Source organism: Carassius auratus, chromosome 38 (assembly GCF_003368295.1).
Source record: "Carassius auratus strain Wakin chromosome 38, ASM336829v1, whole genome shotgun sequence".
NCBI lineage: Eukaryota > Metazoa > Chordata > Actinopteri > Cypriniformes > Cyprinidae > Carassius > Carassius auratus.
In genome coordinates, this window is record NC_039280.1 from 7,585,078 (window position 1) to 7,597,136 (window position 12,059).

The following is a 12,059-nucleotide window of genomic DNA, read 5'->3' on the forward strand; positions in this document are numbered from 1 at the left end:
ATTGAAAACAGGACATGTTTTGAACTATATTTATAAATATTTTATATATTTTATGAATGCATGCTCATGTTTTGGGTCACAATATTCACCACCAAACTCCAAATATTACATAAATCATGAATTAAAAAAAAACAGTTCCATTGAAAAAGCGAAGTAATCTAAAATTTGGTGCCAGAAATGGAATAGAGGCTTTCTGCAGTGCCAATAGCTGACAAATCAGCGTGGGAACACCCACTTTCTCCTTTTGAAGGTGGGGGTATCTGGAGTAGAGCCTGTGCGGGGATTTAACTCAGAGACGCGGTTGCTGCTGTCACAGTTGCTCCTGGATTCTACATTGTGCGGATCTCTTCTTCACACTGCAAACATGGCTCTGAAAGTGATCGTAATATTCGCTCTGATGGCGGTCGTTATTCATGCACCGGTTTCAAATGGTGAGTTGTTGTTTAACAGATATTTAGCAAATGTTTACATTGTTAAATTTTTTTTTGGTGCATAAAGCGGAGATGCGTATTTGGTATGCTATTTCGCAGTCCGTTCATTAAAGACCTTCAATGCAAATATTGCAAACTTAAAAAATAACGTTTTTTTTTACGGTAACGGGCACATGTTTAAGATACGACGCGTATTTCATTGCATTTACGCATTTTTATTTAAACAGTGTTTATTAAATTCAAAACGGTTTTATTTATTAGTAGTGCAATAACCTACGGATTTTTGTTTCTAAAACCCACGTGGGTAATTCACACTAGTTGGTTAAAAAAGTTGTTTTCATGAAACGTAAGTGCTTTTCCACATATTCGAGATATACTGACTTGCATGCGGTCAGGAGAGCAGAAAAGCCACTGTCACGGTGTTGATTAATCTGTGTATTTGTCGCCCTCGTTGTTTTCTCTCAATTACCCACAAATTAAAGGATAAAACAGAACCGCAGAGATAGCGCCAGTCTTTACTTCAATCGAGCCAGCGCGCGCGGCTGTAACTCGCTCGCGCGTTTACATGACAATAAGAATAGATTACCAGAGATGTCATTAGCATTTTACAAGTGGACTAACGTGGATAGAGCTCCGTTAAGTCGCAGGTACTTAACACCTTTGGCCTCTTGTGAGTGGGCAATGTCCGTTAGTGTGTTTGCGTACGTGCGCTGTGCAGTCTTCACATAGGCTACAATATAAAGCTGCTCGAGCTGTGAATTCTCGGCTTCCTTGAGCGTGTAACAGATCCGAGCCAAATGGAACAATCCCCGCGCTGCCATACAATTCGCATGCTTTATTTGCAAAAACATGAAGACTGTTGCAATTAATACAGCCAGTTTAATCTCCATTTAGTTCACTTAAAAAAAAAGTATCAGTGCACTAAGCATTTCACATAAAATGTACTGTAAATGCACGCTAAACCGTTTAAGCATATCGCCTACCCCCGTTTATACCTTATAATATTATAAACTGAATGCAGTATTTTTATTCACAGTTAAAATTTATAGAGCACATAATATAATCACATCTGTATTATATAATAGACACCAACTATCTGGTTTTGTACGTTTTAGAAAAGCCATTAGAGGAAAAATGCACCTCCAGTGTGTCTGATAATTGTGCTGGTTGTTATTAGTGTGTTGCAATAGTAAGTTTGGCAGACTAGAATGATTACATAATGGATTTTGAAAATTAACCAAATCTTTTAAGTTTCTTTTTTAGTCAAGGATGCTATTTTCTTTTATAAAGCATCTGTGGTGTTTGCTCAATTAAAATGCCAGGCAAAACTGATTTGCAAATGTGTACTGTCATCAAACTTTATTATCCATCATGATTTTGTTCAACGTTCACATGCACTGAATTAAAACCATCACAGCAAACAGCTGAATTGAGTTTTTCTTCCATTTTTCTCTTAATTCTTCTCCAGCCAAGCCCATCAGCCTGGTAGAGAGATGCTGGTGCCGTTCCACAGCCAACACAGTCCCACAGAGAAGCATTCGCGAGCTCAAGTTCGTCAACACACCCAACTGCCCCTTCCAAGTCATGTGAGTATCTGCACTAAACAGTCTCTTTCCGACTTCTGATGAGGTGTCTGCCTGACCCAGAAACACATCACTTCACCCCATCAATCTCCAAATACTGAAGGGACACTGAATGGGGCAGGAATTGGCCTCCCGTCTAGCATTATACTGTTGGACAGGCTCTCACAATTGCATACATCCAGGGGGAAATGCTATAGGAGGGGGTAGGACCTTTAAGCATAGATGCATTTGTATTTTGTACAGGAAAACAGCATCATCGGTGTCCAAAAGAGTTCCTCTTCGAGCCCTTTCTCACACATGTAAAGGGCTTGAATGATATGCTTAGTCTCACACCATAGCCTTGCATGTTGATGAGAACTATCCTCCCTGTATGTTTCCACTTCTGTTGAGTGAAGTGTTCAAAACAGCTGCTTTATTTGGATTTTTTTAACAAAGATTAATTGCAGTGCCGTGTCAAAGTCCATTACAAACCTCACTTAATTTCCATACCATAAATGCTCACCAAAGTGTAAACAAAGACTTAAACTGTGTCAAAGGGTCAGCGAGATAAAAACAGCTGGTCATACTCAAAAATCACAAACCGACCAACAATTGACACAAAAGCCAAAGGCAAAGCCCTGGAGAACAGATCAGAACCTGATTCCCAATGCTCAAGAGCCCCTGATACTTCAAATCTGCATTGATGAGTGATGCTGGTAACACTATCTACCAGTGTTTGCTGTTGGCCTTGGCTTGCTGTGAAGTAATTACTACCTGCTGTTTGCAGCCCAGACCCTCTCAAACTCCCGCTGACTAGATCGAGAAACAAATGCCAGGCCCTGATAAACTCCTGCTAGTTCAAAAGAGTCAGCTAATCAAATTAGAGGAGATCTGTGAAATGAAGATAAGTATTGATTACTTTAAATGATACAGATCTGATGATGGTGGACGCATACTTTAATTAAAGCTAATCCTGTCTATGAAGAATGTCTTCCTTTTGAAATTTTCAAGGAATTGATATTATGTAGTGCCATTTATTTGTGAGATGTCTCAGGATTATGAGAAGGACAACAACTAACAGCTGCAAGTTCAGCAGACTGTTTGTGCATGTGACAAACTATAATGTTTGCAAGAAACCCAGAGTTTAAAAAGACTAAAGAACATTTCTTAGAAAGCATTTTAGCAACAATACACATAACCAAAGCTGAGCCCAAAATTGTATTGTACACCAACTATAATGATTTTATAAAAAAAAAAAAACATGCAATAAATGATTTTCAATACTTAAATAGAAATACAATATCATATTATATGTTACTTTTTATTGTTAAAATCCTAAAATGTAATTTGATTTGTCCTTATATAATAAAAATATCTTCATCAAAATCCAAACATTGGATTTTAACCTGATTAGGTTTTACTTTACATAAGAAAGAGTTTAATGATTTGTTTGTGTCAGTTGTAGACGATTTAAAACAAAAGGTTCACCTGTGCTGACAAGACACCTATAATCTAATCTCTTTGCTGAGAGCTACAAGGAAGAGTGTGATAACAATCTGGCAATCTGTTACGACCTGTAGGGAAGACGGGAACACAGATGCAGAAAAAGCATAATCGGGGTGATGAGAGATTGCAGTGTAATATCACTTATTAGAGAGAGGAGTGACTGAGAACTAACTGCTTGGCTTGAATGCACGACTGTTCTGCTATTGTACAGCTGACGCTGACTATGGGGTTTCTATTCTACTGCATTCAGAATCTACTCACAATGGGCCCTTGTAGCTTTACATTAGTAAGGACTGATTGCTTATAATGCATTTTGAATGTCTTAAAAGTTCAAGTTTCAGCACCAAGATATCTATATATTCAAACAATATAATGAAAACTTGCACTTTTCGCCCGCAGTGCCAAACTGAAGAACAACAAGGAGGTGTGCATTAACCCAGAGACCAAATGGCTGCAACAGTACTTGAGGAACGCCATGAACAAGTAAGGAAACACTTTTGACAAATAGGAGCAGAGAAAAAGGAGAAACGGGATAGGAAATACAGGGCCACACACAATGTGTAATTTGTCTTACAGCCTTGTTCTCACTATAAATGGCCTTACAGAGTCACTTTTATTTCACTTAACCAAATTATATTTACTTTTCCCAGATGAAATGGTGCACTGTGTCAAATAACACAGGCCCATTGTAATAGTGTACGTAAAAGTCTCTGCTGACAAAAAGTCACCCGCACATAAAAACACTGGTCTTTCCCGTTTCTCCAATATCTCTGCATGCCCACGAAAGCCATTCCCTGTTTGTTTGTCAGGTTTCTTTTGATTGTTTCTGTCCGCTTACAGTGCTCTGAAATATTTAACTTAAGTTGATGTGCAAGATTAGCAGCTACTGCCTTGCAAATGGAAAACATGTTCAGGCTTTGCGGCCTTGCCTTAATAGTTCCTCTTGCTGATCGTTATCATAAACGTCTAAACCAAGTAAAACAAGCTTTTGTTGTACTGAATCATGAGAAGAAGGACATTTTCCCACATCTGATCATGAGTTTGATGTATTAGATCAGAACTGGTTGCCTTCCTCTTTCATTTCACTCCCAGCTTACAAAATTGTCATGCACACTCAATGAATTCTGGAAGTGTAGGGGGTTGAATATAAAAGTACTTATGTATGTATGACAACCCAGTAGATGCTACCTTCACTAGTGTGTTTCTACCTGTTAAACAATAATCATTGTCTAAGGGAGAGAAAAGTGTGAACTGTTCGGTCTGCACAACAAAACACTCATAGCCAGAGATGAACGATGGCTCCTTGGGGCTGAACACCCATGAATGGGCGCTGGACACTAATGAGCACATACTGTGCGGTCATTAGTACGGCTCAATAAGGGAAAGAGGAAGTTGTACATCTGCAGTTAGTGAGGGAGGGTTCTGCCATTGCAACACCTCTGATCAATGAGCTACAAAACAGATCCATCTGCTTGGATATTCGGGTCATGTGACTCGTATAAATGTAAAAAAAAGATAAATAAAATATTATCAAGTGTGTCATTAACAAATACTTTTAAACACCCATCAAACCTAATTTACTGAGCTAACTAAGTAAAAACTTAAGTTTTTCATTATTAAGTTTGATCAAATTAGTAGCTCAATTATTACACTCCTGTTTGAAAATGTAGGATTTTTTGTATGGTTTCTGGGTGATTTTTAAAAAAACTAATTACAGCTTCAGCGCAATTAAAACTAACAGCATGCAGTTGCAAATACAAACAGTCTATAAAAGTACTGTCTGTTACATTCTTGCCAGAAGCAGAATTTAGGTTTATTGTTGTAATCACTGGAGATTCAGGCTATTTAAAAATGCCCTGCTTCTCTTAACAAGTCATGAACACATTTAGTTAAAATAAACACTTAAATTCTTCAGCATTACAGTATGACTGTTTTCTCATTCTAATGTTTTGCTTCTCTTCATTGCAGAATGAAAAAAGCCCAACAACAGCAGAGCTAAGAAGTCTGCCAGATGACAAGGGAATCTGACAGCCCACCGTCACAGATATGTACCATATAGTCCTCTGGCATGCTTGCTGACCCAGCACTTAACCTGCCAAATATGCATCCCAAATAAATGACTCTGCAAACGACCACCAGACCACCGTCGCCACCCATGTAGTCTTCTCTGTTAGCGCCAAGTGCAATTATATATGTATGACTGTGTTTTTTTTTTTGTTTTTTTTTTTTACGTATGATATGTATATACAATGTTTTCTTATATATCGTTTTAAAAACAGTAAAGAGATATTTTTGGAGTCGTGTTTGCTCCTTGTTTGTTGTGTTATGTTGGATTAGGCAGAATGGCATTGAAATAATGAGGCATTTTGGAGCAAACATTCAAAACTCTGAAATATATTTTAATCTTAGCTGTAACAGAATGTGTGACTTCACATTGGCAGGACTGAAGTTCTGACAACTCATATGCATGCAAGTGCTTTGACACTAAAAGAAGGGCATTGATTTTCAACTATTTAGTTACGTATTTTACTAGTTCATTACTTAGATATCTGTAGCAGCATAAATTACATGTAAACGTTGTATGGCATATATGAAAAATAGTCACTTGTTTTTATTTTTGGAAAGGCAGGGTTAATTAGCCAAACAAACATGAACAATTAAGACCTTGTATAACCTAAATGGTTTCTGAATGACTTTGGGGAATGTTATTGGTTTTACTGGAAGGCATTTGTGCGCCGACAGAGTGTCTTTTGCAACATTCTGTGCATACCAAAACATCTGTGGTTGCAAATGTTAATTGACAGATCAGAGTGTGCGTAAGGAGCTCGGCGTCACAAAATAAATGTTTCTTCACGCTCAGCAGAATTAAGTCATGATCAGAGACATCAGAGACAGTTGTGCGTCAGTTAACAAAACTTAGAGAATTTACTGCAAGTAATAATGAGCTAATTCATTTATTGAATGATGAAAACTAAATCATGGTAGGCATGATAATCTTTATAAAACAGCAGTGTTAGTGGAACATCTGAGGTAGACCTTGAGGCAGAACTAATTGACGTAATGACTACCTATATATAACAATGCACTTTATAACCCTTGCGACTTTTGAAGAGAAAAAAAAAAAAACAAGATTCTGAATGACGTCCATTACGTAGTGAAAAGTACTGGTGCTTAATGTTTTCTTTGTTTAGACGTAGTTATGAATGTAATGCCAAATTTATTAAACATTTGTATCTTCAGCATCATATTTTATTAGTTTGAGTGGGTTTATTTTATATTTTTGTGGAATATTTGACCACTATGTTTTAAGAACAGTCAAATTATTCATTTAAACATCAACAGCTGCTGAATAACTGACATGTACATGATACATGTCAATAAATACATTACAGAAAAAAAATCTAACATCTCAAAATCCCCCCAGTGAAAAATGAATCAATAATTTTGAAAATCTAAGCATGTTTCATGTTTCTCTTGGACAGCGGTTTTGTCTAGGAAAACACAATGTAAACACAAACATATAGCAAAGTATACCAATGCCTTGTACCTCTCCAAAGAAAATTTGTGTTAAATTACTGCCAACTTCATAACGTTGAGCCTTTAAAAGAACCAGACCTCACAAACGCAACCCTCAGGCACAAAATCTATAAGGAAACATAATGCCTCTACATACTCTGTGCCTCTCCTGGAGTCTGTGTATATGATGAGGGTTAGAGCCCCCCACCAGTAAAGTACATCTTGGAAAAATATCATGCACTCTTTGAAAAGGGCTCATTTTCAAAAAATAAAGACAGACGCAAAGCTTTACTCATTTAAAATGCCCCAGTGCATTGATGCCAATAAACAAAACATTTCCAGGATTAAATGGAAACGTAAGAGTAGCTATTTTATATATATTCCAACAAATTGCCAATATTCTCAACAATGTAACATAAGTAACTGTAGCATATGTCCTTCCATTCATTTTTCCCACTTAATGTGAACATTACTTCTGTGTATATGGCAGCTTAAAACACATCTGTTGTTCTTTCTTTTGTAAATCTGTATATTGATTTGATTTAGTCCCTTACGTGTTCATTTTGAAATAAATCATTATGAATTATTCTGTATGAAGTTTTACTAATGGATGCTTATGAACATACCTGTGATTTGGTTCACACCAAGGAAAAAAAAAGGTCACCTTTTACCCATGTCTCCAACAATTAGAATTTGGATGTTAAATGAGGAAAAGGGAAATACAGATTTGAAATGGGTCAAGAAGTGCAGAAAGACTTAAAATTCACACCTTGATTCACAGCTCTTTTAAATAATCCTGGCGGCATTTTTTTGATTTACATGAGACACCGAATGGCTTTTCACCTGTCCAAACATCCACTGAGGTTTGGTGTAAAATTAAATATTTGCCTTGTACATTTTATAAGCTGTCATATTCAATTTCCCTTAAAAACGGAAAGAAACCCAATAAAAACTAAACTGTACCCTTACTCTCAGAAGGAATAATCTCTTGCACAGCAGGGGAAATTCATTCATATTACAACTTTGCATAGCTGTCAAAATCAATATTCAGAATAAGGTCGAAATAAATTAATATTGCAAGTCATAAAATCTGGTACAAATCTATTATGAAACACGTATGCTCGGATACGGTCCAAAAGAGATTAAATCAAGTTTATATTTGAGTTACTAATTCAAAACAGAAAGACAACTGATCATTCTAATAGAACAGTATACAAGTTCATACATCTGTCATATGCATAAAATGTATACCTCATATGTAGGATTACATTTTTTAATGCTTCTAATACTGACGAAACATACTTTTTAACATACAAATTAATTATCAAATTAAGATATTACTCATTTAAAAAAGACAAAGGGAATGTGTGACTAAACAATATAATGTGTGATAAGTTTTCTTTTTTAAACTTTAGAATGATAACCAAAAAAATGACACTTTTTTTGGTGCAAGTCAAAGATGTGGAACTTAAGACAAAACAAGAAACGTCACAGTTTCTTTGTTATTATTATAGTAAATGGAAAAAAGTTTCAGAGTTAAGTGGACACTTACAAGATTCAGTTCAACATAACTTCCGACACCCATTTCTACTTGACTGCTAATTTTGATGTTTCTAAAAGGTCACAAAAGTTGTATGAAGTCTCTAGAGGTGAGCTGGTGAACTGAACAAAAAGTTTTAAATGAACAATACAGAAACTCAAGGTTGCCTGAGCAACCGCATGTAAGAATAATACACCAACCTACTTTGGATGAGCTTGAAAATTAGGACACTTACTGTTAAAATGGAGAAAATTGCTTTCTCAGACTTCACGATGAAATCAGGAGCAAAAATAAACAAAAGTTCTTCACAGAAGCCAAAACAATTATTAAACCAAAAGGAATGTCATTATGTGCACTTTCCAAAACCATGAAATCCCATGTGTAGTGAAAGCATGTAACTCTATTAACTTTATTAAGCATGTAATTATTCATCAAGTGGTCATTGGTTAACTTTGACACTTATGTATAACAACCTTTTTTTCAGACCCACAGTCTCAAACCACATTGTGTAAACCAATTTGAGGATGCCACATTTTATAACCTGTCATCAACTATGTGGAATGAGATACAGAATTCAAAAAGTAAGCTACAAAGATATCATCAGACAGATTAGTGGTTTGTGTGTGAGTGTCAGTTTATCTTCGCAGGGGATAAAGAATGCACTTCAAAACGTGATAGCAATATTGTTACTTTATAAACACACACACACACACACACAAAACACTTTAGCTTGAGGACCAATTCTCACAATTGCTTATTAGAAAGCATATTACTAGCATATTGGCTGTTTATTAGTACTTATAAAGCACAAATATATATATATAATATATATGGGTTTTTATAAGTACATAAATATGTAAATGTATTTGTAGTATATACATTGCATTAAATACATGTAAGTACTTAAGTACTTATTATTAACTAATGCAAATGCAATTATATTATTCTGTTCACTAATATTGATTCTTTAAAGACTGAAGATTAAAGTTAAACCTCATTAAAAAAAAGTGCCATTTTTCCCACTACACTTAATTTGAATACTTGTTTAATACAGCAGTCAAATATTGGCCGATTTAGGATGGCAAACACTCTGATTAAGTCCCAAGAGAACACAGAATTAGCAGTCACTCTGAACATAAATGAACATTTGAATGCACAGAACAAAGTTTTCTAAAACAAACAGACCAAAAAAGCTTTCAAAATTATTGTTTTTTTGAACTGAAAAAGGAAAGTATAAAATGCATTATGAAGCATATGGTGTATAATAATTTACACTTCATAGAAGTCAGCAACAGTTAGGGTCACATCTATATAGCTATACATTTTTGGAGAAAATAACATTGCACCAACCACCATTGAACTCACTGCCAGTTAATCAACAAATACTAACATACATCTTGTCTGAAATATTCATTAAAAAGCTTTTACTGTAATCTAAACATTTTTACTCTATTTAGAGGAAGGAAATACATTACACAAGTTCAAAGAAACCGAAAAGTTTGTCTGTTTTACAAAGTGACCAACAGCAGTTTCTGTAACTTATGACCTCACAAAACAAGCAAAAAACACTCTACAGTTGTGTTGCTTTCGTCAACGAAAATTATGACAAACCTTTATCACATGACGAAAATGACATGCTTGTCATGTGATGATGACTATAAATAAATGTATAATGCAGTATTGTTGACGAATAAAAATGGATAAAAATGTAGTTTACAAAATTGAAAAAACTATGCTAAAATGTCTCTTTATTTTCATTGACCCAAACGAGGCTAAATGTTGTAACATCGCATTATTATTGTAACTACTCGCTGGTCATTAAACAGTCCATGTTTCCAAAGTACTGATGTCCATTTGTTTTATTTATAGATATGGAACACCTTGAAAACTACATACAAACAGAAACACAAAAAATATATAGCTTTACACACACATTACAATACGAAGGACATCAATGCAATTAAAGAAATATACATAAATTAACACTTTTACCGTGTTGGCCTGGTTACCAGCAGTAGAATGGTGAAGAGCTCTAACAGGTGTATCTAAGTTCAAATCTCATCATTCAATTTGCAGCACTTCCAGGTTAAATCTAATCAGGAATCAGTACCACAAAATAAGCACATCAGAATTCATGCAATTGACACACATACAGAATATTATATTTAAATTGTAAAGTCATAAAAATACAAAAAGGAGCAAAACCCTGATATAACAAATACCTCATACACAACCCATAAATGACCTATCAGTGTCAGCTACAATTATTATTATTTTGCAGTATTTCTGTTTCCTGTCTCTCACTTCAGAGGCTGAATCAGATCGCACTGCGCAGATGCAGGCGACGTCACTTCCTCAAGCCCCACTCGCAGCATTATTTAGAAGACGATAACAAACAAAGTTAAGTCTGACACAGAGAAAGGGACCGATGTGTGTACTTCTAACATGGTTGGTTGGTAAAATAATTGTTGTAAATTCAAATCAGAGCATCTTCCATGTCTGGAATGGATGTATTCTTGAGTTTATAAGGTAACAATAATATGATAAAATAACCTTGTTTGAAATGGGTTTGGATAAAATAAAATTTTGGTTTCGTCTATACTACTAGGTAGTGAGTTAAATAGAACTGCATGACTAAAAAGAGACTAAAATACTAAATGTCATCAGTTTCCTCAACTAAAACTAGACGAAAATAGTCATGGATAATTCTGACTAAAATATGACTAAAATGCTCAGACTTTTAGTTGACTGAACTTGACTAGAATAAAAAGAGTATGAACGTGACAGCTTCACACATAGACTAGACTAAAACTCAAATGAAAACAGTCCGCCAAAAACAACACTACTCTACAGTAACAATCAATAATATAATGTTTTGTCAATATTACTACTAAAAGAAAAGTTTTTCGGAGTATGCTCTGGAATAATTATTTAAAAAAAAATCATGAATCATGCTAAAAATTATTCATACACTTCCCTCAATCCGATCAGTGATAGTTCACAGTGGTTGATTCTCATAGGATCTCTGCATCAACCCCTGCATTACATTTTGTTTAATCTTTCAAATTGCTTGAAAACCCCTCTAATTCACTCCCCAGAGGACGAACAGCAAAGGCTACTGCACTTTCTCATCGCAATCTCTCTGAAGTTGTACGATGTGGCCTATGGCCATTTAACTTACTCCATCTCCTTGCCTTATTGCAAGCATGTGCTCAAAAACGTACACAAGGTTTTGTGACAAGCACTGAGTCACAATCCACCAGGGGATCACAAGCACTCGTTGTTTCTGTATCTGATGACCCTTTATGATACAGCATGCAAACGCTTTCCCTCAAAAGGGCAATAATGATTCTGGAATGGCTCCGCTTGAAACTTTTCCAGATTGTACATAGCTGAAAGCCCAGTTAATGCCTTTAATTGTGCTCACAATGGACAGAACCTACAGAGACATAAATCAATTCTAGAAAGAAATAATTCTGCTGAATTTCTCGAGGGAAAAGCAAC

General features: G+C 35.5%; 1 protein-coding gene and 1 long non-coding RNA gene across 2 annotated transcripts; one reads left to right on the forward strand and one right to left on the reverse strand.

The window, feature by feature from the left end:
• Positions 1–274: 274 nt before the first annotated feature.
• On the forward strand, positions 275–7,601 carry LOC113056860 (stromal cell-derived factor 1-like). Its single transcript, XM_026223765.1, has 4 exons — positions 275–431; positions 1,900–2,017; positions 3,899–3,982; positions 5,468–7,601. The coding sequence occupies exons 1-4, from the start codon at positions 365–367 to the stop codon at positions 5,496–5,498; spliced, it is 300 nt and encodes a 99-aa protein (XP_026079550.1). The 5' UTR covers positions 275–364; the 3' UTR covers positions 5,499–7,601.
• Positions 7,602–9,558: 1,957 nt separating this feature from the next.
• Positions 9,559–10,639, reverse strand: LOC113056861 (uncharacterized). Its single transcript, XR_003277758.1, has 2 exons — positions 10,548–10,639; positions 9,559–10,443 (listed from the first exon to the last, which is right to left on the reverse strand). It is a non-coding gene; the product is annotated as an uncharacterized LOC113056861 (long non-coding RNA).
• Between the last annotated feature and the right edge of the window lie 1,420 nt (positions 10,640–12,059).

Coding starts and splice junctions, on each gene's coding strand:
- LOC113056860 (XM_026223765.1), top strand. CDS start 365: ATGGCTCTGAAAGTGATCGTAATATTCGCTCTGATGGCGGTCGTTATT. Junction 432..1,899: donor TCATGCACCGGTTTCAAATG/GTGAGTTGTTGT, acceptor ATTCTTCTCCAG/CCAAGCCCATCAGCCTGGTA. Junction 2,018..3,898: donor AACTGCCCCTTCCAAGTCAT/GTGAGTATCTGC, acceptor TTTCGCCCGCAG/TGCCAAACTGAAGAACAACA.